The sequence below is a fragment of the Carcharhinus amblyrhynchos genome, unplaced genomic scaffold (assembly GCF_965287045.1).
Source record: "Carcharhinus amblyrhynchos unplaced genomic scaffold, sCarAmb.v2.hapA scaffold_530, whole genome shotgun sequence".
In the NCBI taxonomy this organism is placed as follows: Eukaryota; Metazoa; Chordata; class Chondrichthyes; order Carcharhiniformes; family Carcharhinidae; genus Carcharhinus; species Carcharhinus amblyrhynchos.
The window spans coordinates 42,525-70,157 of NW_027650270.1; the positions used below are offsets into that span (position 1 = coordinate 42,525).

The window sequence follows — 27,633 nt, forward strand, 5'->3', positions numbered from 1 at the left end:
TTTCTTCAATTTGAAAGAGTACAAATAAACTGACTCAGAGAGTCGGTGCAGAAAAATAAAATGGGACAATGGTCTCCCCCAAGGCACTAGCAATTCTGATTTTTATTTGCACAATGAATCTTCACCAGGAGATATCAACAACTTCAGTATTTCAATAACAGTTATAATTTTAGCTGATCTACAAATATGAGAATACCAGTGCAGCAGGATAGAATGTGACCTCTAATGTAAGGAGCAAGTTGTACTTTTATTCATTTATGTATGTCTTTATTTATTTATTCATTCATTCATTCAATTTTTCGCTTTCCACCGTCACATCCGCTGTGAAGGGATCCACCTCACCCTGGATGGTGCACTGACCTTACATCTCTGTTGTGAAATTAGCGATCAAAGTGGCATCAATCTGTGTAGTGAATGGTATCTCTGGTCTTCCCCCAAACATTTTATTTTTTCACCATTTTACTAATCGATATAAATGGGTATTTCAATGCTATCTTGATCTGCTCTCTGAATTTTGACTGAATCACCACATAAATGAATGTGTTTGTGCAGCAACTCAATGTTTGTAACCAGAGGCTGACATGATGAAGGATGTATTTAGAATCATCGAAATACATGGGGTTTATTCCTGTAATGAAATTGAGAACAAACAGGAACCATAAGAGGATGAAGGTACCTGATATGATAAAAAGCAAAATCAGAGACTTCCTTCTGCTCTCCATCTCTGGATCACTACATTTCTCTGCTTTGCTCTGACTCTTCAGCCCTTGACGAACTCGACTGGCCACAAGTATGTGTCGAACTGTCAGAGAGTTGAGCAGTAGAATGAAAGCAAACGGGAGCAATGGAGTCATTACCACATCAAACCAGTCAAATGCCACCCACCCGGGTTCAGTAAAGTAACTGAGTTTTTCTTCACAGAAATATGGGATGTTGTTGATGATCTCGCGAGCCTCAAATGTAAAATAATAGGGAGTGTTTTTTAAACAGAGCAGGATGCCAGCTGTTGTTAGAATAACAGTTGCATTTTTCTCAGTGCAATACTTTGTTCTCAGCTTTGAGCAGCAAATTGCCACAAATCGATCGACCGTGAACAAGACAGTAAACCAGACAGAATAGTTTGTGGCTGTGTAATGCAGGACATAACGGAGACTACACACGGGGATGAGGTCAAGGAAACATCGCGGAATGTAATAATGTACGACTTGCCTCAGTATGACATCAGTGAGAAGGACAAGTAGATCTGCCACTCCCATGGCTATCAGGTAACAAGTGGTGCATCTGGACAGGCCACACTTTCCACGTGAAGGTATCACAATCCCCACTAAATTCGCTGTAAAAAAGAGAAGACAACATGGACACACTATTGCATATAAAGCATGGTGCCAGGCTGACACTGACTCTAAAAATGGCATTTCAGTATGAGGATCTGTTCAGCTCTGCGGCTCAGGGTGTGGTTATTTATGTTAACAATGTTCGAGTATTCGAATCCTTACTCAGGATCAGACCCAAAAACATCTATTTACAATTGTACTGGTAAGTGAGGGACAATAATACCAGATCATTAAGTTCAAGGAGTGGGGAAAAGAATGAAAGAGAGGTAAATATAGCGCCAAGTTAGAACAGGCAGAGGGGCATGGTGCGGCTCAGCAGGACAAGAGGTCTGGAGTGTATTTGCTTCAATTCAGGAGGTATAATCGGTGAGGCAACTGAACAAAGAGAGTGCATTACTGCATCGAATTATGACGTTATTGCAATGAAGGGGATAAAGTGAAAGGAGAGACACATCGGACAGTTTGACATTCCAGGATTTTGTTCCTTTAGATGCTCCAGAAAGTGACAGAAGTTCAGGGGAGTTGCATTGCTGATCAGGGAGAACATTCCAGATCTTTGAGGGAAGTCTGATTGGAGGGATCTTGCAGTGAGACATTCTGGGTGGAACTCTGGAATAAGAAATGTGGAATCACAATGTACCAGAGAGCACAGAGTCAAATTGTTGTCAGATACCAGAAAGGGGTGAAGACAGCGGGGTAGTTATGGTGGGAGAATTTAAATTTCTCCATCACGAATCGGATCCCCCTCGAGCCAATAGATCGGATGGAGAGCGATTTGTTCGATATGTCCAGGCGGGATATTTGAAAATCCAAACAGGAGGGGGACAAATAGGCTGAGAGTTGATGAAGGAGCGAGGCTGAAAGTTGATGTTTCAGTGTGCGGGGTTGGGGGGGGTGGAGTTGGGGGGGGGATGCATTTGGGACTGAGTGAACATAATTCAGTGAGATTTTGGGTGAGGAGAAGTGTGGCCCCCCGGGTGACTGTGTTTAATTGGGTGTGTGCCAAATACACCGGAATTAGACAGGAATATGGGGATATGTTTTAGCGACTGCTATTTGAGGGTAAAACCGTGTCAAGCCTGTGGGAGGCGATTGAATGGATTTGATTGATGTTCAGGGCACATCTTTCCTCCAATAGTGAAGAGTTGGAATGGCGGGACAGTGGATCCAGGGACGAGAAAGGGAATTGCATGGTTAGTCAAAAGAAATAAGGACGCATCTGATCGGTCTGGGACATTAAAAACTGATGAAGCCCTCGCAGAGTGTAGTGAAAATAGGAAGGAAGCTTAACGCAGAGTAAGGAGGGTGAAGAGGGGGGCACGACACTGAATTTGTTGAGCATCTTCGATCAAAATCTCTGATGGAGAAGGTTGGAAAGATCAGATAAACTACTCCTGATTCTGATATCTTTTGTTTTCTATGTAACAGCACCCTGCTTTGTTTTGTATTTTAATACCCATCCTCGATTGGAAATGCCCTGACATTACACTTGCCAGTCTTGTTCAACTGTCAACCATGTAACAGCAAACACAATCACTTCATATTGGGTCTACAAACTTGCACTGTTAGTTTGTCTACTTTATTTCCAGTTTCCCATGTATACTCATTTGCACTGTCATTTTTAACACTTTCCCCGTGTTCTTTACAATTTGGATCTATTTGCTCAGATCCTTTTCTACTTCTGTCATCACCGATTCCTTTCGAATATCTTGTTTTTACTTATTCATTCTCGTTCTCTTTCCCTTGCTTGCTTCCCCCCCGCACAGGTTTATCTCCTTGATGACTCATTTAACGCACAGCAAAAGACAGTTGAGGAAATGCATTCCAAATTTCCCTGCTCAAATTTGCATCTCTGACATTTAGTGTAACTTGCTCTTGTTACATTAATATCTCATTTACAAAAGTTTGCTTCACGATTCTTCTTTCTCAGTCAACACAACTCCTTCTCTGTACAATCTAATCAGCCTTTTAATCCATGAGAATATAAAGGACACTCTCCTTGAGAACGATTGTGTTGTTTGCATTAGATGAGCATGGTGTATGGGTGTTCCGGTCACAGTCTACGACATTCTGTATTATCAACACAGGCCATCCCAGAAGGTGGCAGTGCTGCCTGGATAATCTGAACCTTTTGATGCCACTGTTCTACTTGGCAGGAAATGATCTGCTTACGGACAGACAGAGTGCAGTTCCTGATTTAGCTTCAGGGCAACTTTTATTAGGATGTGAATAATAGTTTGTAATTTGAGACAGACGGACAATTCAAATGCGAAGTGGTCGAAAACTCAGTTCTCGGCTTGCAAACTGAACAGTAGATGCAAGAAAGCTGGGTTCCCAATCTGCCCTCAGTATAATACTCTTTATATGAATCTCCCCTGGGTGGCGGATAATATTATAGGATTGGATGTGGTCAAACAGAATTGCTATACTGCCTGGAAGGAACATTTGGCATCATGGGAGTAATGGACAGGTGGGTAGAGGGAGAGATTTAACAGTTTCTGTGCTTGAAAATATCGATGAGGACACACACACACGACGTGTGATTCCAGAGGTGAGAAGACCAGCAAGGTGAATGGTGAAACAGAGAGAAGAATATCGGGGTTGGCGTGTCAGTGGACATTTTCGGATGATGCTGGGGTGCAAGGTGAGGACAGTGATTCTGCCAGTGAGGGGAACGGACGATAGTAGCAACACACGGCATCAACGCAGCACAATTAATATGCTGGATAATCTGGTTTGGATGCTGGATAATTTCACCTTCAGTTTCAGATTCCAGCATCCACAGGAATTTGCTTTTACACGGTGTAAAGGAGGATGGGATTTACCAGAGTGGAGGGGAACTGACTTCAGAATGGGGGACAGAATACAACGTGAGGAAACACTTGTATGTTTTCAGAGATAACTGAACGAACAGCAAACAATTTTCCAACAAATACACTAATTTGATAGAACAAAGCATGCCAGTTACATGAAAAGGGTTCCTTTCAGTTGTGGGAAAATACTAACACCATGGAGCTCAGACAAGACAAGTTTTATAAATAATATCTTCTGCTGCATTCTGTGCAACGGTGAACATTTGTTAACCACACAACATTAGCAGTCAGCAAATGAAACAAGAGTAGGAACTTCACACATAATTTTGTGTAATTCCAGTTGTTCTAGTCACTTACCAGGGACACCCACAACGGCAAGGACAAGGTAATATATTCTCTCAATTTGGCCAACTATTGGAAGCATTTCCAATGGTGTGTGATGAATCCGGTCGGGCAGTAAGTTCTCTGTATTAATATCTGAGATGATGAATTTCCACACTCTAATTTATACTCCATGGGATCCCTGCAGGGACACTGAGGTTACAACATCGATCAACTTGCAACAGAGCTAAAAAAAACAACACTGATTGTGGCAACAAGTCAATTCCCCATCTAAGAACATAAGAAATAGGAGCAGGAGTAGGCCATCTAGCCCCTCGAGCCTGCCCCGCCATTCAATAAGATCATGGCTGATCTGTCGTGGCTCAGTTCCACATTCCCGCCCTCTGCCCATAGCCCTTAATCCCCTCGCCTGTCTGTTTGCAGAACATTTAACCATTTAATACCGTTATCGATTTCCTTACACAATAACTTTTTTTAAATGCTGTATTGTCTCAGCAAACATGCTCTCACTCAGACACAGACAGTAATGTCTGAAGATTTTACAATGTTTCAGTGATGTCCTTCTTCCGACTCTGATCCATCAGCACCTATGTTACAAATGTTAGAGTTACATTCCAGGCCGTCTATACTGCCCTGTCCTGGATCAAATGATTGAGTGAAGGATTTCAATCAGTTATGTTGCTAAAACAAGTAATTTGATGTTTTGCATCGAATATGCATCTCATCTGTACCTGAAACAAGTAGAGCAGCAGAGAGAGAGAGACCGGAATTCCATAGAAACAGCAGCTCCAATCACAGATTGGGAAAAATGCAAGGACACAGTGGAATTAGATCAGGTAAGGATACCTTTCAGAAAGGACATTCGCTGGAATCTCAGATGGACTGAGGTTTATATTGATTTTTTATGTCAGTGTTTCAGAGTCACTTTAATTGAATGGTTTTGTATCTGGGATTTGGCCCAGAACTCCAGGGTTTCTGCTCTAAGAGTTATAGAACATAGAACATAGAACATTACAGCGCAGAACAGGCCCTTCGGCCCACGATGTTGCGCTGACCAGTTAAAAAACAATGACCCTCTAACCTAAACCAAACCCTTTCCATCCATAAACCTATCCAAGGATCTCTTAAACGCCCCCAAACTAGGCGCATTTACAACCGCAGCAGGCAGGGCATTCCAATCCCTCACCACCCTCTGGGTAAAGAACCTACCCCTGACATCCGTCCTATAACTACCCCCCCCTTAATTTAAAGCCATGCCCCCTCGTGCTAGCTTTCTCCATCCGAGGAAAAAGGCTATCACTGTCCACCCTATCTAAACCTCTAATCATCTTATATGTTTCAATAAGGTCCCCTCTTAGCCGCCTTCTTTCCAGCGAAAACAACCCCAAATCCCTCAGTCTCTCCTCATAGGACCTCCCCTCCATACCAGGCAACATCCTGGTAAACCTCCTCTGCACCCTCTCCAAAGCCTCCACATCCTTCCTGTAATGTGGGGACCAGAACTGCACACAGTACTCCAAGTGCGGCCGCACCAGAGTTGTGTACAGTTGCAACATGACGCTGCGACTCCGAAATTCAATCCCCCTACCAATAAACGCCAAGACACCGTATGCCTTCTTAACAACCTTATCTACTTGATTCCCAACTTTCAGGGATCTATGTATACATACACCTAGATCCCTCTGTTCATCCACACTATTCAAGGTCCTCCCGTTAGCCCTATACTCGACACATCTGTTATTCCTACCAAAGTGAATTACCTCACACTTCTCCGCATTAAACTCCATCCGCCACCTCTCGGCCCAGCTCTGCAACCTGTTGATGGGTTGGCGAGTTGACTCCGATTTAGCCCCGGATTTGCCGTGTATTGAACACCAGGAAACAAGAATCCCCCAATCTTTGGTTCATATCATCAATGACAAGTGGATTGTTCGTGGGTCAATGATGTCCATAGGAATTACAGTCAGACATCCTTTCGATTCACAGAATCAGTTTAACACATCTCAACATGGTCCTGGTGTTTGGAGAGGACAGAATCCTCAACAAGAAAAGGTGCCCTTTCTAACGAGCACAAAAAGATCAAGGCGCGAGTTCCCACAGAGCAAACCCTGCAATCTGGAATCAGTTTCCGACTTTCCAAATGCATGCAGATCCTATCTTTCACAGCTCCATCCAACAGCTCACCCACCAGTGATATTAGGCTCACCGTTCTGTCGTTCCCAAGTTTTTCCTGCCACCTTTCTGAAATAACAGCACAACATTTCTCTCCCTCCTAATTCCCAGCACCTTACTCCTGGCTGCTGATGATACAAATGTCTCCGTGATTGTCCCTGCAATTTCCTCCTTTCCCTCTTTTCCCACACTGACTGGGGATACACTTGATCACATCCCTGGGATTTATCCATATTTGTACATTTAAAAACCTCCACTAGTTCCTCTTCATCAATGTGGACACTTTTCAATCGATCACAATTTACTTCTCCCAATTTCCTCACTCCGAATGTCTTTCTCCAAGGGAAATGCAGACGGGAAATCTTCATGGGGAACTCACCCAGTTCCTCTGGCTGCGCACATAGCCCACCTCATTGATATTTAAGCGGGTCTATTCTGCCGCAGTTGTCATCATTGTCCCAAATATTCTTGTAGAATCCCTTTGGATCCTCCTGCACATTATCTGCCAAAGCGATCTCATATCCCTTTATTGTCCTCTTATTTTGCCATTTAAATATGCTTCAGAGTTCAATTAGTAACACGCCATTTTATTATCATAGTACAAACGGATATATGAATATACAGAAAACAGGTAAATCAGCCTTGGACTATTCTAATAAAGCCTTCAGACTAACATTGCTTTCACAGTTTTGGAAAGGCTGAGAACTGTCTTGATGTTTCTCTCAGTTTTTATTAAACAAGGCAAGAATTGACATAACGGGATATTTCATCGCAATCTTGAACTGTTCTCTGAACCTGGACTGAGTCGCCCCGTAAATAAATGTGTTTGTGCAACAATTTAAATTGAGCAGCATATATCCGACTTGCTGAAAGATGTATTCAGAGTCATTGTAACTTTCAGAATATCGTCCTGTAATACTATAATATAAAAATTCCATCACAAAAACTAGCCACAAAAGAATGAAGCTGCCAGATATGCTGAAGAGTAAGATCACAGACTTTCTTCTGCTCTCCAGCTCCGGGTCAGACCGATGATCTCCCTTGTTCTGACCCCTCAGTCCCTTGCGGACTCGGCTGGCCACTAAAATGAACCTGACGGTCAGAGCGTTGATCAACAGAATTAAAGTGAATGGGAGCAATGGAGTTACAAGCTTATCAAACCAGCCAAGAGCCACCCAAAAGGGGTCAGTGAAAATGTATGGCTTCAGAACACAAAACCACGGTATGTTGTTGATGACCAACCGAGGTTTATATATGAAGTATAAAGGAACATTTTTGAAGCAGAGTAAAACGGCAGTTGTTGCTAGAACAATAGCCGCGGTTTTCTGGCTGCAATATTTCCTTTTCAGGTTCCGGCAGCAAATGGCCACAAATCGATCAAAGGAGAAAGTGACGGTGAACCAGACGGAACAGTTTGCCGTCGCGCGAACCAGGACGCTGATAATACTACACAGGTATGTGATGTTCAGGTAAGATCCCGGGAAGTAGTAATAGTTGATTCGACTGAGGATCACCTCGATAATGATGACAAGTAGATCGCTTATTGCCATCACCACCAGGTAGCAGGTGGTGCAATGAGAGAGGCCGGACTTTCCCCGGGATAGGATCACAATCGCCACAAAATTAACTGTCGGAGAAGACGAAAAGTGAGAATGAAGGTGACTGTCGGAATAAGATTTTATGACAAATATTTGGACAATTTGAACCCACAGTGTTAAAATGGTCACTGGTTCAGTCACCCCACTAATCCCTGCAAGACAAACAGCCTGTTCTGAGTCTTTGTTCACCCCCTGTTTATCCTTTCCCATTCACCCTTCATGCTGCCCGTGTCTGACCCATTTCGCAAGGCCCAGCCTTCAGCCACTTATTGAGGCTGTTCAGGAAATAAAAATCAACCCACATCCTTAACCCGTCTGCAATCCCCACCCATCCCCTCAGCCCCTCTCCCTCATACTCACCACTCCATGTAGAACATAGAACACTTCAGCACAATCAGGCCCCTCGGCCCACAAGTTGCTCCGATCATATCCATACTTACCAAGCCATAGAACTATCTGTAAGTCCCAATCCCATTAAATCCCATATACTCATCCAGAAGTCTTTTAAAAGACCCCAGTGAGTTCGCCTCCACCACCACCGACGGCAGTCGATTCCACTCACTCACCACCCTCTGAGTGAAAACCTTACACCTAACATCTCCTCTGTACCTGCTCCCCAGCACCTTAAACCTGTGTCCCCTCATAGCGACCATTTCAGCCTCTGAGAATCCACCCTATCTATACCTCTCAACATTTTATAAACCTCTATCTGGTCACCTCTCAACCTTCGTCTCTCCAGGGAGAAGAGTCCCAGCTCCCTCAACCTATCTTCATAAGGCATGCCTCCCAATCCAGGCAACATCCTTGTAAATCTCCTCTGCACCCTCTCAATAGCTTCCACATCCTTCCTGTAGTGAGGCGACCAGAACTGCGCACAGTCCTCCAAGTGGGGTCTGACAAGGTTCTTATAAAGTTGCAGCATTACCTCCCGACTCCTAAACTCAATCCCTCGATTAATGAAGGCCAGTACACCATACGCCTTCTTGACCACATCCTCCACCTGCGAGGCCGATTTAAGAGTCCTGTGGACCCGGACCCCAAGAACCTTCTGCTCTTCAACCCAGCTAAGACTCCTACCCTTGATATTGTATTCCTGCATCCCATTGATCCTGCCAAAATGGACCACTACACATTTATCCACGTTGAAGTCCATCTGCCACTTCTCCGCCCAGTCTCTGTAGGCCTAGCAGCGCGATTTGAGAATGTGCCTGGTGGGAGAAGTGCCTTTGTCAGGGTGGAGTGTCAGTGTCGAGCGCTAGGGGAGCATGGCGGGTGGACAGGGGGTCACTTTTGAGTGGGTTGGCCGGGTTCCAGGTGTCTCCCATGGACTTGAGGTTATGGATGTGGGTGGGTGACAGTGTTAGGGTGCGGCCTGGATTGGCAGCTGTGTTCCAGGTGTCCTCCCCGGGCCTGAGGTTTCCGATTAGTCTGGGTGACGGTGTTAGGGTGTGGGCAGAATCTGCAGCCGGGTCCCAAGTGCCCTCCCAGGGCTGGGACACTCACATTAATGCGATTGATTGTGTTAGGCTGGGGGTTAGATTTGCACAGTCTCCCCCTACTCCCACCCACAGCCATTAACGTTCCAGCAACTATACTAAGCATAGAACATGAGTAAGATTGGAAGATAGAATTATCCACACACACACACACACACACACACACAGTGCAAAGACAACATTAGGAGTTATACAGAACAATAATAGTGACAGATAGTGAGAGATATTGAATACATTTCTGTTCATTATAAATGCAGGGATCTCCACTATTTATCTAAAGCTATGATAATCTGGGTTTTTTTTTGCCTGAACTGATTCAGAATGATGTAGCAATTATTCAATGTTCAGATCATGTCTCCAGAGTTATCTCCTGATTATCCCTTAATTTCCATCCAGACATTGACTTTCTTTGCCCTTCTTATCGAATATATTAATGCGTTTCTATTTTTTGATCATTTGAGTTCATAGTTGCGCTCGGCAATCTTGTTTTTCTTGGCATCTCTGCTTTCTCTTTCGTATTTTTGTTTAGTGTGTACCCCCAGGTAGAATATTATTTTCCCCTCAACTCTCTCCTTCCATTTTCATTCACCTCTGGATGTTTGATAATTGTTTCATTTCAATGGAATATGTTGATGGAGGTGGTTTGAAATACTCACCATTGTTGTTCTGACCCCTCAGTCCCTTGCGGACTCGGCTGGCCACTAAAATGAACCTGACGGTCAGAGCGTTGATCAACAGAATTAAAGTGAATGGGAGCAATGGAGTTACAAGCTTATCAAACCAGCCAAGAGCCACCCAAAAGGGATCAGTGAAAATGTATGGCTTCAGAACACAAAACCACGGTATGTTGTTGATGACCAACCGAGGTTTACATATGAAGTATAAAGGAACATTTTTGAAGCAGAGTAAAACGGCAGTTGTTGCTAGAACAATAGCCGCGGTTTTCTGGCTGCAATATTTCCTTTTCAGGTTCCGGCAGCAAATGGCCACAAATCGATCAAAGGAGAAAGTGACGGTGAACCAGACGGAACAGTTTGCCGTCGCGCGAACCAGGACGCTGATAATACTACACAGGTATGTGATGTTCAGGTAAGATCCCGGGAAGTAGTAATAGTTGATTCGACTGAGGATCACCTCGATAATGATGACAAGTAGATCGCTTATTGCCATCGCCACCAGGTAGCAGGTGGTGCAATGAGAGAGGCCGGACTTTCCCCGGGATAGGATCGCAATCGCCACAATATTAACTGGAGGAGAAAACGAAAAGTGAGAATGAAGGTGACTGTCGGAATAAGGTTTTATGACAAATATTCGGACAATTTGAAGCCACAGTGTTAAAATGGTCACTGGTTCAGTCACCCCACTAATCCCTGTAAGACTAACAACCTGTTCCGAGTCTTTGTTCACCCCCTGTTTATCCTTTCCCATTCACCCTTCATGCTGCCCGTGTCTGACCCATTTCGCAAGGCCCAGCCTTCAGCCACTTATTGAGGCTGTTCAGGAAATAAAAATCAACCCACATCTTTAACCCGTCTGCAATCCCCACCCATCCCCTCAGCCCCTCTCCCTCATACTCACCACTCCATGTAGAACATAGAACACTACAGCACAAACAGGCCGATCACATCCATCCCTACCAAGCCATAGAACTATCTGTAACTCCCAATCCCATTAAATCCCATACACTCATCCAGAAGTATTTTAAAAGACCCCAGTGAGTTCGCCTCCACCAACACTGACGGCAGCCGATTCCACTCACTCACCACCCTCTGAGTGAAAAACTTACCCCTAACATCTCCTCTCTACCTACTCCCCAGCTCCTTAAACCTGTGTCCTTTCGTAGCGACCATTTCAGCCTCTGAGAATCCACCCTATCTATTCCTCTCAACATTTATAAACCTCTATCAGGTCACCTCTCAACCATCGTCTCTCCAGGGAGAAGAGTCCCAGCTCCCTCAACCTATCTTCATAAGGCATGCCTCCCAATCCAGGCAACATCCTCGTAAATCTCCTCTGCACCCTCTCAATAGCCTCCACATCCTTCCTGTAGTGAGGTGACCAGAACTGTGCACAGTACTCCAAGTGGGGTCTGACAAGGGTCTTATAAAGTTGCAGCATTACCTCCCGACTCCTAAACTCAATCCCTCGATTAATGAAGGCCAGTACACCATACGCCTTCTTGACCACATCCTCCACCTGCGAGGCCGATTTAAGAGTCCTGTGGACCCGGACCCCAAGATCCTTCTGCTCTTCAACCCAGCTAAGACTCCTACCCTTGATATTGTACTCCTGCATCCCATTGGTTCTGCCAAAATGGACCACTACACATTTATCCGGGTTGAACTCCATCTGCCACTTCTCCGCCCAGTCTCTGCAGGCCTAGCAGCGCGATTTGAGAATGTGTCTGGTGGGAGAAGTGCCTTTGTCAGGGTGGAGTGTCAGTGTCGAGCGCTAGGGGAGCATGGCGGGTGGACAGGGGGTCACTTTTGAGTGGGTCGGCCGGGCTCCAGGTGTCTCCCATGGACTTGAGGTTATGGATTTGGGTGGGTGACAGTGTTAGGGTGCGGTCTGGATTGGCAGCTGTGTTCCAGGTGCCCTCCCCGGGCCTGAGGTTTCCGATTAGTCTGGGTGACGGTGTTAGGGTGTGGGCAGAATCTGCAGCCGGGTACCAAGTGTCCTCCCAGGGCTGGGACACTCACATTAATGCGATTGATTGTGATAGGCTGGGGGTTAGATTTGCACAGTCTCCCTCTACTCCCACCCACAGCCATTAACGTTCCAGCAACTATACTAAGCATAGAACATGAGTAAGATTGGAAGATAGAATTATCCACACACACACACACACACACTGTGCAAAGACAACATTAGGAGTTATACAGAGCAAAAATAGTGACGGATAGTGAGAGATATTGAATACATTTCTGTTCATCATAAATGCAGGGATCTCCACTATTTATCTAAAGCTATGATAATCTGGGGGGTTTTTTTGCCAGAACTGATTCAGAATAATGTAGCAATTATTCAATGTTCGGATCATGTCTCCAGAGTTATCTCCTGATTATCCCTTATTTTCCATCCAGACATTGACTTTCTTTGCCCTTCTTATCGAATATATTAATGCGTTTCTATTCTTTGATCATTTGAGTTCATAGTTGCGCTCGGCAATCTTTTTTGTCTTGGCATCTCTGCTTTCTCTTTAGTATTTTTGTTTAGTGTGTACCCCCAGGTAGAATATTACTTTCCCCTCAACTCTCTCCTTCCATTTTCATTCATCTCTGGATGTTTGATAATTGTTTCATTTCAATGGAATATGTTGATGGAGGTGGTTTGAAATACTCACCATTGTTGGTCTATATCACGGTGCGCCCATCATGCCACCCATCTCATTTTCCCGAGCCCTTTTTTGACTTTTTTCTTTCTCCTCCCTCTGCATCTCCAGTTTTTGTTTTGTAATCGGGTGTAAACCCTTTCTCTCATCACCTTGAAACTTGCTATGTTATAGCCAGCGAGGACTCAAGGATCCCTCAGTTGATAGAATGATAGAAGCCTACAGTGCAGAAAGAGGCCCTTTGGCCCATTGAGTTCATACCCATTGTGGTCCATTCCTCATTGGCAGATCCAAACATGAATATTGAATCGTTGTCTGTTCCTTTTCCCTTCATCCTCATTAATCAGGATATTCTGAATTAATTTAAGTAAAGATTGTAGTTTATATATTTAAAAAAACCATCTGCATCTATTTTCTTCTCTTTGACTGACCTTCTGAACATTCCAAATCATTAGTTGAAGCTTTGATGTTGCCCTGTCATTGTAGAAATACTTCAGCACATTATTGTATATTCCGCACGTTACAGAGAAATGATGACGATGTAATGGAGAATGAGCGATTCTGCAAAAACTTTGGGAGATCAAAACTGAGCTTTTGGCTTTTATTGGTAGAGGGATTGAATTTCGGAGCCGTGAGGTCATGTTACAACTGTACAAAACTCTGGTGCGGCCGCACTTGGAGTGTTGGGTACAGTTCTGGTTGCCGCATTATAAGAAAGATGTGGAGGCATTGGAAAGGGTGCAGAGGAGGTTTACCAGGATGTTGCCTGGTATGGTGGGAAGGTCTTATGAGGAAAGGCTGAGGGACTTGAGGTTATTTTCATTGGAGAGAAGAAGGTTACGAGGTGACCTAATTGAGGGAGACAAGATGATCAGAGGGTTAGATAGGGTGGACAGTGAGAGCCTTTTTCCTCGGATGGTGATGGCTAACACGAGGGGACAGAGCTTTAAATTGAGGGGTGGTAATTATAGGACGGATGTCAGAGGTAGGTTCTTTACTCAGAGGGTAGTAAGGGTGTGGAATGCCCTGCCTGCAGCAGTTGTGGACTCACCAACTTTAAGGGTGTTCAAATGGTCAGTGGATAGGCATATGGATAACATTGGAATAGTTTAGGTTAGAGGGTCATTAGATTGGTTCCACTGGTCGGCTCAACATCGAGGGCCGAAGGGCCTGTACTGCGCTGGAATGTTCTATGAGAGATGAACCACATTTAGTCAGTCACTGAGACATTAATCACGTTATTATTTCCCCCTCTTTCACTCTGTGATATAAAAACCTCTTCCTCAGTTTTACGTGACAAATTTAACACAGGAAAGTATACCTCTGACCTGGTGTTTCTGTAAGAGATACCTCTGGAACTTCTTCACTCAAAGGGTGGTGAATCTCTGGAATTCTCTGCCCGTTGAAGTGGTGGAGGCTGCCTCGCTGAATATATTTAAGTCACGGGTAGATAGGTTTCTGATAGACAGGGGAATTAAGGGGGAGAAAGCGGGAAAGTGGAACTGATCCTCTTCAGATCAGCCATGATCTTATTGAATGGCGGGGCAGGCTCGAAGGGCTAGATGGCCGACTCCTGCTCCTATTTCTAACGGAACAATATGTAACATTCACTGAGCAAAACTGAAGATCAGTTCACACACACACACAGAATTCCACACCTTGAATAGTTGCAGTCACTCACCCGGTATCCCAATGATGGCCAGGATTGGGTAATAGATTTTCTTGAGGATATAAAATGTTTCCATCATTTCTGGGCCGTGTGGTGTTGCAGAGAATCTCTTGGTCTTCACGTGTCGGGGAATTAATTCGCAAAGCCTTCAATTTATTGCAAGTCCCATCTCCCCAAGCGGGACTCGGAGATTGCGACATTCTCACTTGTTTTTAATATGAAGAAAAAAATACTGCCACGTCGAGTTAGTTACACAGGAAAGTTTCTTTAGAGATTGAAGTGGGTGACTGGGCAATTTAATGCAGTGTTGGGAATGGAATCTATGTTCTCTGACAAACTGGACCAGCAGATGGGCAACACGACAGCTCAGTGACTATCACTGATTGCTGTGCAGATACATGGATTTGGGCCGGTGTCTGTGGGAGTTTGCACATTCTCCCCGTGTCTGCGTGGGTTTTCTCCGGGTGCTCCGGTTTCCTCCCACACCCCAAAGATGTGCTCTTAGGCTGATTGGTGTAACAAATCGTCCCTAGATTATTCTCTCCTGAATCTGGTTTCCAATGGGGGAACCATAAACATAGACACGGGTCAAGGGTGGAGGAGGAAAAACACATTGTTAAGATGGCGGCGTGGGCTCGTTGGGCCGAAGGGACTGTTTCCCGTGCTGGGTTGTTCTTTGTTCTTTTGTTATTCTTCTCTCCGGTGCTGATTTTCATTCAGTGATACACTTCAATATATCAGAGGTTCGATCTTAGCCATGTCATCCTGTACACTGTGATGTGGCAGTTCCCTTCAACTGTGGACAGTTTACTGGACTGATTGATGTCCACACATCCACGCGATGGGTCGTACAGGGGCTACTCTTAGAACATAGAACATAGAACATAGAACACTACAGCACAAACAGGCCCTTCGGCCCACAAGTTGCGCCGATCACATCATCACCTACCAACCTACAGACCTATCTATAACCCTCAATCTCATTAAACCCCATATACTCATCCAGGAGTCTTTTAAAAGACCCCAGCGAGTTCGCCTCCACCACCACTGACGGCAGCCGATTCCATTCACTCACCACCGTCTGAGTGAAAAACTTACCCCTAACATCACTTCTGAACCTCCCTCCCCGCACCTTGAATCTGTGTCCTCTCGTAGCGACCATTTCAACCCGGGGAAATAGCCTCTGAGAGTCCACCCTATCTATTCCTCTCAACATTTTGTAAACTTCTATCAGGTCGCCTCTCAACCTTCGTCTCTCCAGGGAAAAGAGTCCCAGCTCCCTCAACCTAACTTCATAAGGCATGCCTCCCAGTCCAGGCAACATCCTTGTAAATCTCCTCTGTACCCTTTCAATAGCTTCTACATCTTTCCTATAGTGAGGCGACCAGAACTGCGCACAATACTCTAAATGAGGCCTGACAAGGGTCTTATAAAGTTGCAGCATTACCTCCCGACTCCTAAACTCAATCCCTCGATTAATGAAGGCCAGTACACCATACGCCTTCTTGACCACATCCTCCACCTGCGAGGCCGATTTAAGAGTCCTGTGGACCCGGACCCCAAGATCCTTCTGCTCCTCAACACTACTCAGACTTCTGCCCTTGATAGTGTACTCGTTCATCCCGTTGGTTCTGCCAAAATGGACGACTACACATTTATCCGCATTGAAGTCCATCTGCCACTTCTCCGCCCAGTCCTGCATCCTATCTATGTCCTGCTGCAACTTTTGCCATCCTTCCAGATCATCCACAACACCACCGACCTTCGTGTCATCAGCGAACTTACTTACCCATCCCTCCACTTCCTCATCCAGGTCATTTATGAAAATGACAAACAACAAGGGTCCTAGAACAGATCCCTGGGGCACTCCACTGGTGACTGACCTCCATGCAGAAAAAGCCCCATCCACAACCACTCTCTGCCTTCTGCAGGCAAGCCAGTTCTGGATCTACAAGGCCAAAGGCCCTTGGATCCCATGCCCTCTCACCTTCTCAAGAAGTCTTGCATGGGGGACCTTATCAAACGCCTTGCTGAAGTCCATGTACACTACGTCCACGGCACTTCCTTCGTCAATGTGTTCAGTCACATTATCGAAGAACTCAACTAGGCTTGTTTCGAGAGTAGCCTAGCGCTTCACGTCGTTAGTGTGCGCCTAAACTGGGCCATCTGACGGGCAACACGACAGCTCAGTGACTATCACTGTTTGCTGTGCAGATACATGGATTTGGGCCGGTGTCTGTGGGAGTTTGCGCATTCTCCCCGTGTCTGCGTGGGTTTTCTCCGGGTGCTCCGGTTTCCTCCCACACCCCAAAGATGTGCTCTTAGGCTGATTGGTGTAACAAATTGTCCCTAAATTAGTCTCCCCTCAATGTGGATGGCCATAAGCATCAGCAAGGTTGGAGGGGGGACTCATAATGTTAAAATGGGGGCGCGGGCTCGTCGGGCTGTGTTGTTCTTTGATGTGATTCTGCACAATCTTGTTCAACCAGAAAGCGCCTGTCATTAATACAACGGAAACCGGGACAGTGTTTTATCCGGTAAAGCAGCTCAAACTAAAGAGACACAGAAAACAAGGAGGAATCGATCGATAACACAACTCGATTCAACACAGGCTGATCATGTTGCCAAAGGACGAGGAATCCAGAGACCCAGTGTTCGAATCCAAAGACAGCACATTGGCAAATTTGAACTCAACAGAAAAAAATGGGGAATGAAATGTATAATGAGGACCATGAGGTTATCAGTAATTGTCACACACACACACCCCTCTGGTTAACTGATATCCTTTAACATTTGTCCCCCACCCCTTACCTGCGTGTGAATCCGGGCCACAGTTGGGTGATTTATAACCTTTGTGAAATGACCCATCCCCAACAGATACAGACTCATCAAAAATATAAACCCCTCAAACTGAAACAGACTCCGTTCTATATAACCCGGCAAACTGATCCAGAACATCCAATAAACTTAACCCCTCAAACTGTTCTATAAACCAATATTAAACCTCAAACTGATACAGCCTCCAATCAACACAACCTCTCAAACTGCTACACCAGCCAAACGGTCTCAATTCTTTTTGATATACCAGATCTGTTTTAATTTCTGTACAGCCTGTTAAATCTACAGCTCCTCTCCAATGGAACTCTGCTATTTGTCTATTATCTGTCGAGTACAGAGGCAAGTTGAGATGTAGACACCCTGACAAGCCGACTCAGCAAGCGACAAACATTGAGGATTCTGATCAATGTCCTTTCTTAACTGTTTGCTTAAGAAAAGAAAGAGAGACTCGCTGAGGTGTGGCTCACATCCGCCGTCCTTGCTCTCAGGTACAGTCTCTTTTGTGTGATATGTCTCAGGGATGTGTGATGAATTTGTGGCCATTTTCAGAGCTGGCTGAATGACATATTTTCATTCATTCCTCATGTGGAAATGTGGCATCGGAGATGCGGATTGTGAACTGTGAATGGAAGGAGCCGCAGCAACAGATCCTGCAATCAAGTCTCCATTACGAAGGGCGGAGTTCACTTCCACAGAAGGTTGTTGAGACCAAAAATGATGTGATTTCAAAAAGGAATAGGATAGAGTTCACGGGGCTGGAGATATCAGGGGAGGTGCAGTCAGGCTATTGGATCTGATCATGGGTGACACGTTGGCACAGTGGGTTCGCTGTGCTGTCTCACAGCGCCAGGGACCCTGTTCAGTTCCGGCCTCAAGGGACGGCCTGTGTGGAGTTTGCACTTTTCACCCGCGCCTTCATGGAATTTCTTCCGCTTTTCCTTTTCCCTCCCACTGTCCAAAGCTTAGCTCAATTTGCAATTCTAGACTGCTACCAAGGTTTTTTTTTCTGGTTTGTTTATGGGACATGGATGCCCGTGGCTGGCAGTATTTACTGTCCGTCCCGAGTTGCCCGGGGACATTTCAGAGTCAACCACATTGCTGTGACTCTGGAGTCACATGTCAGCCAGAACATGTAAAGAACGGCAGGTTTCCTTCTGGAAAGGGCATTAATCAACCAGATGTTTTTTTTTCTGACAATCAGCAATGGTTTCACCGGCATCAGGAGATTCTGATTTTTTTTTCTATAGAATTCAAATTCCACCACTTGCTGTGGTGAGATTCGAACCCGGGTTCCCAAATCATTCGCTGAGTTTCAGGATTAATAGTTCAGCGCGAACAATAGGAATTGCCTCCCTGTGTGACTCATGGTGTGTGGGTTACAGAGATGAACATTGGTACATTGGTACAGAGATGAACATTGGTACATTGGTACAGAGATGAACATTGGTACATTGGTACCGAGATGAACATTGGTACATTGGTACAGAGATGAACATTGGTACATTGGTACCGAGATGAACATTGGTACATTGGTACAGAGATGAACGTTGGTACATTGGTACAGAGATGAACGTTGGTACATTGGTACAGAGATGAACATTGGTACATTGGTACAGAGATGAACATTGGTACATTGGTACAGAGATGAACATTGGTACATTGGTACAGAGATGAACGTTGGTACATTGGTACAGAGATGAACATTGGTACATTGGTACAGAGGTGAACGTTGGTACATTGGTACAGAGATGAACATTGGTACATTGGTACAGAGATGAACGTTGGCACATTGGTACAGAGATGAACATTGGTACATTGGTACAGAGATGAACATTGGTCCATTGGTACAGAGATGAACATTGGTACATTGGTACAGAGATGAACGTTGGTACATTGGTACAGAGATGAACGTTGGCACATTGGTACAGAGATGAACATTGGTCCATTGGTACAGAGATGAACATTGTTACAGAGATGAACGTTGGTACATTGGTACAGAGATGAACATTGGTACATTGGTACAGAGATGAACATTGGCACATTGGTACAGAGATGAACATTGGTACATTGGTACAGAGATGAACATTGGTACATTGGTACAGAGATGAACATTGGTACATTGGTACCGAGATGAACATTGGTACATTGGTACAGAGATGAACATTGTTACATTGGTACAGAGATGAACGTTGGTACATTGGTACAGAGATGAACGTTGGTACATTGGTACAGAGATGAACATTGGTACATTGGTACAGAGATGAACATTGGTACATTGGTACAGAGATGAACATTGGTACATTGGTACAGAGATGAACATTGGTACATTGGTACAGAGATGAACATTGGTACATTGGTACAGAGATGAACATTGGTACATTGGTACAGAGATGAACATTGGTACATTGGTACAGAGATGAACATTGGTACAGAGATGAACATTGGTACAGAGATGAACATGTCAGGTACCTCCTCCTTCTTCTTGACCAGGGCCACAATATCCTGAGTCATCCTATGTTCCCCACTTCTCCCAGCCCTGCCTTCAGTCTAAGAGAAACGAGTTCAACCGGAGTCCTGGTTCCCACACTTTTGAATGCCTTCCACTTAGCAGAAGTCACTGTGTCTTCCCACGGACGCCATCAGTTAACTTTTTGACAGTTCCTGCCTTACACCATCAACATTGGCCTTTCCCAAATTTAGAATGTTAACTTTTGGGCCAGACCTATGATAGTTCGCTCTATCGTCCTTCGTCTCTCCCTCTGTCTCATTCTGATACCCATTTTTTTTTACTGTTCTACCTCTCTTGGCTCCTCTATCTCACTGTTTCTGTACTCTTCTTCCTTATCATCCTCTCACACAATTTATCTCTGTCCTTTAGACTGCATTACAGTGAAACGTTTCTAACTGAAGCCACTGCCCGCTTTGTTTCTTACTTTCCTTCGAAGGGGAACTGCCCTGTCTTCAGAAGCCACCCTGCCTGACATCCTTTTAACAATGTGTGAGCAATGAGCTCTCCTTGCATCGGAAACAAGAGAGCACTCGCTGTCTGTACGGAGAAGGCAGAAACGCTTCAATAATGGCTGTCCAAATACCAGCAGGGGAATTCATTAAATATCTTGAAAATCTGGGTGTACATTTTTTGACAAGATGTACACACAGACACTTGAAGTATACGATCGTCAGCAGACAGTTGTTCTTCTGAGCACATGGAAAGGATGCAGTAGGAAATGAGATAATTAAATCTTGATCATAAATTTGTTCTGGAGATGGTGGCGATAAGACATATTCCTGAACAGATAGATGCAGTCTGGACAGGAAAGGTAACTCACGATCCTACACGAGCTCCAGGATTTGAGCGAAACAGCAACAAAGATGCAGTGACATAATTTGATTTAGAACGGTGCCTCGCCTCGTAACAACGGTAGCAATGTTCATAAGAACATAAGAAATAGGAGCAGGAGTAGGCCATCTGGCCCTTCGAGCCTGCCCATAACCCTTAATCCCCTCTCTTATCAAAAACCCATCAACCCGCTTCTTGAAAATATTTAGCGAGGCAGCCTCCACCACTTCAACGGGCAGAGAATTCCAGAGATTCACCACCCTTTGAGTGAAGAAGTTCCTCCTCAACTCCGTTCTAAACCGCGCCCCCCCCCTTTATCCTGAGGCTGTGCCCCCTAGTCCTACTGTCCTTTCTGAGCAGGAAGAGTCTCTCCACCTCTATCCTATCCATCCCATTCATCATCTTATAGAACATAGAACATTACAGCGCGGAACAGGCCCTTCGGCCCACAATGTTGCGCCGACCAGTCTTATTTTTTTAAAAAAAAACATTGAGCCACTAATCTAAACCAATCCCTTTTCGTCCATAAACCTATCCACCAATCTCTTAAACGCCCCCAAACTAGGCGCATTTACAACTGCAGCAGGCAGGGCATTCCAGTCCCTCACCACCCTCTGACAACATTCGCTGTCCTCCAATCTTCCGGTACTATACCAGAGACCAACGACGACCTGAAGATCAGAGCCAGTGGCTCTGCAATCACCTCTCTTGCCTCCCATAGAATCCTAGGGTAAATCCCGTCCGGACCAGGAATTGGTAGGGCTAGGGAACCATGGTGCACAAAAAAAGTTGATTTGTTGGTTAGGAAGAAGAAGGAGGCTTATGTTCGGATGAGGCTTGAGGGCTCGGGTAGTGCAGTAGAAAGCTTTAGATTGGCTAGGAGGGAGTTGAAGAGGGAGTTAAGAAGGGCTAGAAGAGGGCATGAGATGACTTTGGCTGATAGGATTAAGGAGAATCCTAAGGCGTTCTATAGGTATGTCAAGAACAGAAGGTTGGTTAGGGCAAGATTAGGGCCAGTTACAGACAGTAGGGGGAAGTTGTGTGTGGAACCGGAAGAGATTGGAGAGGCATTGAACCATTATTTCTCTTCGGTGTTCACGCAGGACGCTATGAATGTAGCTGAGGAGGTCACTGGGGTGAAGGGGTGTAAAATAGAAAGTATTGTAGTTGATACAGAGGATGTTTTGGATATCTATATATATAAATATATACATATATACGTCTCAATGAGATCTCCCCTCATTCTTCTAAAGTCTAACGAGTACAAGCCTAGTTTATTCAGCCTCTCCTCATAGCTCAACCCCCTCAACTCCGGTATCAGCCTAGTAAACCTCCTCTGCACTCCCTCCAAGGCCAAAATATCCTTGCGTAAGTACGGCGCCCAAAACTGCACACAGTACTCCAGCTGTGGCCTCACCAATGCCCTGTACAGTTGCAGCAAGACCTCCCTACTTTTATATTCAATCCCCCTCGCTATGAAGGCCAGCATCCCATTCGCCTTCCTGACCACCTGCTGCACCTGCAGGCTGGGTTTTTGCGACTCATGCACAAGGACCCCGAGGTCCCTCTGCACCGTCGCCTGCTGCAGTTTTTCTCCACGTAAGTAATAATCCTTCCTACCATTCTTCCTACCAAATCGACCCCATTGTCCGTCCACTCCACACATCGACCACCATTGTCCGTCCACTCCACACATCGACCCCACTGTCCGTCCACTCCACACATCGACCTCATTGTCCGTCCACTCCACACATCGACCCCATTGTCCGTCCACTCCACGTATCGGCCGCCAGCCGCAGCTCTCGTCCGCCATCTAGCGCCCATCGGCTGTACCGCGCTCCGCCATTGAAGCGGCTGCAGCTCTGCGCCTTCCCCGGACCGTGAGCATTCAGATTGGGGTCGGTGATGGGGTTGGGCTCGGGGTTGGGGGGTGTCTTCCCCGGGAGAGGGGGTTTCAGATTCGGGTGGGTGAGGGTGTTGGAGGGAGGGGGCCGAGTTGCCCAGCTGCCCCCCCGCCTCTCTCTCCCTCCCCCCGGCAGCAGCTCTCAGGTTGGGGTCGGTGACCAGTCTCTGAGCCCAAGGCGCAGAGCTGCTGCCGGAGCGCGGTACAGCCGATGGGCGCTAGATGGCGGACGAGAGCTGCGGCTGGCGGCCGATACGTGGAGTGGACGGACAATGTGGTCGATGTGTGGAGTGGACGGACAATGGTGGTCGATGTGTGGAGTGGACGGACAATGAGGTCGATGTGTGGAGTGGACGGACAATGTGGTCGATGTGTGGAGTGGCAGGAACGCAGCAGCACCAATGCAGCATCCCCTGTGCCAGTCAGTGTTAGCAACGCCATTGCAGTAGCTTCAATGCAGCAGCACTAATGCGGATCAGGAACGTGACAGCAATGCAGCACCTGTGCATTAGCACCAATGCAGCAGCCCTGTGCCAGTAGCTATGTGCATCTGAAGCAATGCAGCAGCCCCTGTACCAGCCACTTGTTGCAGCAGAAATGCAGCATTCACGTGCCAGTCACTGGGTGCAGCAGCGCCAATGCAGCACCCCTTTGTATTCCAGCACTAATGCAGCAGGAGGAATGTAGCAGCACTAATGCCACAAAGCAGCAGCACCAATGCAGCGGGCCTGTGCCTGTAAGTGGGCCAACTCCACCATTGCAGTTTCAAAGCAGCAGAACCAATGCAGCACTAACACAGCAGCAATGCAGCAAAACCTTTCAAAGCACCTTGCGGTGAAGGATCCTCTTGGAGAGAGTGATCATTGTATGGTGGAGTTTCTGGTGCAGATGGAGGAGGAGAAAGTGGGTTCCCGGACACGCGTCCTTTGTTTGAATAGAGGGGAGTACGGTAGGATGAGAGAAGAATTGGCGAATGTTGACTGGGGGAGAGCGTTGGAGGGAGGGTCTGCTGAGGAGCAGTGGAGGATCTTTAAGGAGATCTTTCTTGGTGCTCAGCGGAAATTTATTCCGATGGTCAAAAAGGACCGTAGGAGGAGAGGTAATAAGCCGTGGATAACGAAGGAGGTGAAGGAAAGTGTTAAAAGCGGAGGCGTTTAGAGTAGCAAAGAGCAGTGGGCGAGAAGAGGATTGGGAGAGGTTTAAATGTCAACAAAGATTGACAAAGAAGTTGATAAAGAAGGGTAGGAGAAACTATGAAGCTGGGCTAGCACTTAATATAAAAAAGGATAGCAAGAGTTTTTATAAATATATAAAAAGGAAGAGGCTGGCGAGGGTGAACGTTGGTCCCTTAGAGGATGAGAAAGGGGACCTAGTGGTAGGGGATGGGGATATGGCTGAGGTCTTGAATAACTTTTTGTTTCTGTCTTCACGGAGGAGGACTTGAATAATTTGCCGGGTGTTAGAGATGGAAAGGTGGTAGGACTGGAGGGTCTTAATGACATTACTGTTACTAGAGAGGTGGTGCTCGACAGACTGGAGGGACTGATTGTGGACAAGTCACCAGGACCGGATGGAATGCATCCGAGGGTTCTGAAAGAAATGGCGGAGGTTATAGTGGATGCCTTGGTGGTTATTTTCCAGACGTCGCTGGATTCCGGGGAAGTGCCGGAAGATTGGAAAACGGCTAATGTTACGCCGTTGTTTAAGAAGGGTGCCAGGCAAAAGGCGGGGAATTATAGGCCGGTTAGTTTAACGTCTGTTGTAGGTAAAATGTTAGAATCCGTCATTAAGGAGGAAATTGCGAGGCATCTTGAAGGCAATTGCTTGATAGAGCAGACACAGCACGGTTTCATTAAAGGGAAGTCGTGTCTGACAAATTTACTGGAGTTCTATGAGGATGTGTCTAGGGCGGTGGATAGAGGAGAGCCGGTGGATGTGGTCTTTCTGGATTTTCAGAAGGCGTTTGACAAGGTACCTCACAAGAGGTTACTGCAGAAGGTCAGGGGGCATGGAGTTGGGGGTAGGGTGTTAGCGTGGATAGAGGATTGGTTGTCAAATAGGAGGCAGAGAGTGGGGGTCAACGGGTGCTATTCGGATTGGCGGATGGTGACTAGTGGAGTGCCCCAGGGGTCGGTGCTGGGGCCTCAGCTATTTACCATTTATATAGATGATCTGGAGGAGGGAACCGAGTGTAGGGTGTCAAAATTTGCTGATGACACCAAGATTGGGGGAAAGGCAAATTGTGCGGAGGGTGTGGAGAGTCTACAGAAGGATCTAGATAGGCTGGGCGAATGGGCCAGGAAATGGCAAATGGCATTTAATGTTGGCAAGTGCGAGGTGGTCCACTTTGGTAGGAATAATGGTCGGAAGGACTATTACTTACGTGGCGAAAAACTGCAGCAGGCGACGGTGCAGAGGGACCTCGGGGTCCTTGTGCATGAGTCGCAAAAACCCAGCTTGCAGGTGCAGCAGGTGGTCAGGAAGGCGAATGGGATGCTGGCCTTCATAGCGAGGGGGATTGAATATAAAAGTAGGGAGGTCTTGCTGCAGCTGTATAGGGCATTGGTGAGGCCGCAGCTGGAGTACTGTGGGCAGTTTTGGGCGCCGCACTTACGCAAGGATATTTTGGCCTTGGAGGGAGTGCAGAGGAGGTTTACTAGGCTGATACCGGAGTTGAGGGGGTTGAGCTATAAGGAGAGGCTGAATAAACTAGGCTTGTACTCGTTAGAGTTTAGAAGAATGAGGGGAGATCTCATTGAGACGTATAAGATGATGAATGGGATGGATAGGATAGAGGTGGAGAGACTCTTCACGCTCAGAAAGGACAGTAGGACTAGAGGGCAAAGCCTCAAGATAAAGGGGAGGCGGTTTAGAACGGAGTTGAGGAGGAACTTCTTCACTCAAAGGGTGGTGAATCTCTGGAATTCTCTGCCCGTTGAAGTGGTGGAGGCTGCCTCGCTAAATATATTTAAGACGCGGGTTGATGGGTTTTTGATAAGTGAGGGGATTAAGGGTTATGGGGAGAGGGCGGGAATGTGGAACTGAGTCACGACAGATCAGCCATGATCTTATTGAATGGCGGGGCAGGCTCGAAGGGCTAGATGGCCTACTCCTGCTCCTATTTCTTATGTTCTTAAAGCAGCAGCATCAATGTCGCAGGGGAAACACCAGCATCAATGTGGCAGCACTGTTCCCGTCACTAGGAGTGGCACCACCAATGCAGCCGTGCCAGTGCAGCACCACCAATGCAGCCACAATGCAGCAGAGTCTTATACTGCACCAACACCAGTGCAGCAGAAGCGGAAACACCAATGCAGCAGTCTGCAAATGTCATTGTGAGCAGCACCACCAATGTAGTTGAAATGCAGAAGCACCAATGCAGCAGCACCATTGTAGTGCCAATGCAGCAGTCCTGCCCCAGTCATCGGCTGCAGCAGACGCAGTGCAGCAGCAATACACCATTCCCGTACCAATCACTGGGGCAGCAGGAGCCCTTTGTGATGCAGAAGGAATGCAGCAAAAAAGCAGCAATGCTGCACCAATGCTTCCAGAGAGCAGTGACACCAATGCAGCTAAACTAGTAAAATGCTGCTGCATTTGGAGTGTTTGACTGTATTGCTGCTGCACTTTCCCGTATTGATGCTGGATCACAAGTGGGTCCTGCATTGGTGCTGCTGCACCCAGTGACTGGCACACCAATTCTGCATCACTACAGCAGCCAGTGATTGGTGCATTGCTGCTGCACTCCAAATGCATTGGTGCTGCTGCGCCGGGGATGGGCACAGGGCTGTTTATTGTTGCTGCCCCCACAGTGTTACTGGCAGAGGGCTGCTGCATTGCCATCATCTTCCTCACAGTGCATTGGTGATGCTGCATCGCTGGTGCATTCCTCATGCTGCACTGCAGAAGTTACTGCACTAGTGTTGCTGCATTACTGCTGTAGGCCTGCTCGTGCATTGCTGCGGCTCCTGCAGCCGCTACAATTGTGCTGTTGTATTGTGGAAGGTGCATTGCTGCTTCTTTGGTGCCGTTCCCAGTGATCAGCACAGGGCTGTTACATTTCTGCTGCTGCACTGGTGCTTGGCACAAGTTTGCTGCATTGTTTTTGCTCCCACTGACTGCAACAGGGTTGCTGCATTGGTGCTGTTTCATTCGTGCTGCTGCATTGTTGCAGGTCCCAATGGCTGACACAGGGATGCTGCATTGGTGGCGCTGCTTTGGACACTAAGGGACAATTTAGCACCGGCCAATCCCCCCGAACCTGCACATCTTTGTGAATGATTGAACCCTCTGAGCAGCTGGATTGTCCGTCCACTCCACACATCGACCCCACTGTCCGTCCACTCCACACATCGACCCCATTCTCCGTCCACTCCACACATCGACCCCACTGTCCGTCCACCCCACTCATCGACCCCATTGTCCGTCCACTCCACACATCGACCCCATTGTCCGTCCACTCCACACATCGACCTCATTGTCCGTCCCCTCCACACATCGACCCCATTGTCCGTCCACTCCACACATCGACCCCATTGTCCGTCCACTCCACACATCGACCCCATTTTCCGTCCACTCCACACATCGACCACAGTGTCCGTCCACTCCACACATCGACCCCACTGTCCGTCCACTCCACACATCGACCACAGTGTCCGTCCACTCCACACATCGACCCCACTGTCCGTCCACTCCACACATCGACCCCATTCTCCGTCCACTCCACACATCGACTCCACTGTCCGTCCACCCCACTCATCGACCCCATTGTCCGTCCACTCCACACATCGACCCCAT

At 46.6% G+C, this 27,633-nt stretch overlaps 1 protein-coding gene across 1 annotated transcript; it reads right to left on the minus strand.

The window, feature by feature from the left end:
- Positions 1-7,383: 7,383 nt before the first annotated feature.
- On the minus strand, positions 7,384-26,988 carry LOC145339544 (uncharacterized). The gene is made up of 4 exons (XM_080184024.1): positions 26,772-26,988; positions 10,777-11,002; positions 10,345-10,467; positions 7,384-8,323 (listed from the first exon to the last, which is right to left on the minus strand). Exons 1-4 carry the CDS (start codon positions 26,986-26,988, stop codon positions 7,384-7,386), a joined length of 1,506 nt encoding a protein of 501 aa, XP_080040150.1.
- Between the last annotated feature and the right edge of the window lie 645 nt (positions 26,989-27,633).

Excerpts from the sequence above, each read along its gene's own strand:
- LOC145339544 (XM_080184024.1), bottom strand. The coding sequence starts at position 26,988 with ATGAAACAGCACCAATGCAGCAACCCTGTTGCAGTCAGTGGGAGCAAA. Across the intron at positions 11,003-26,771 it reads GCACGAGCAGGCCTACAGCA|TTAATATTGTGGCGATTGCG; the intron begins GTAATGCAGCAA and ends TTTCTCCTCCAG. Across the intron at positions 8,324-10,344 it reads CAATTATCAAACATCCAGAG|TCACCTTCATTCTCACTTTT; the intron begins GTGAATGAAAAT and ends TTATTCCGACAG.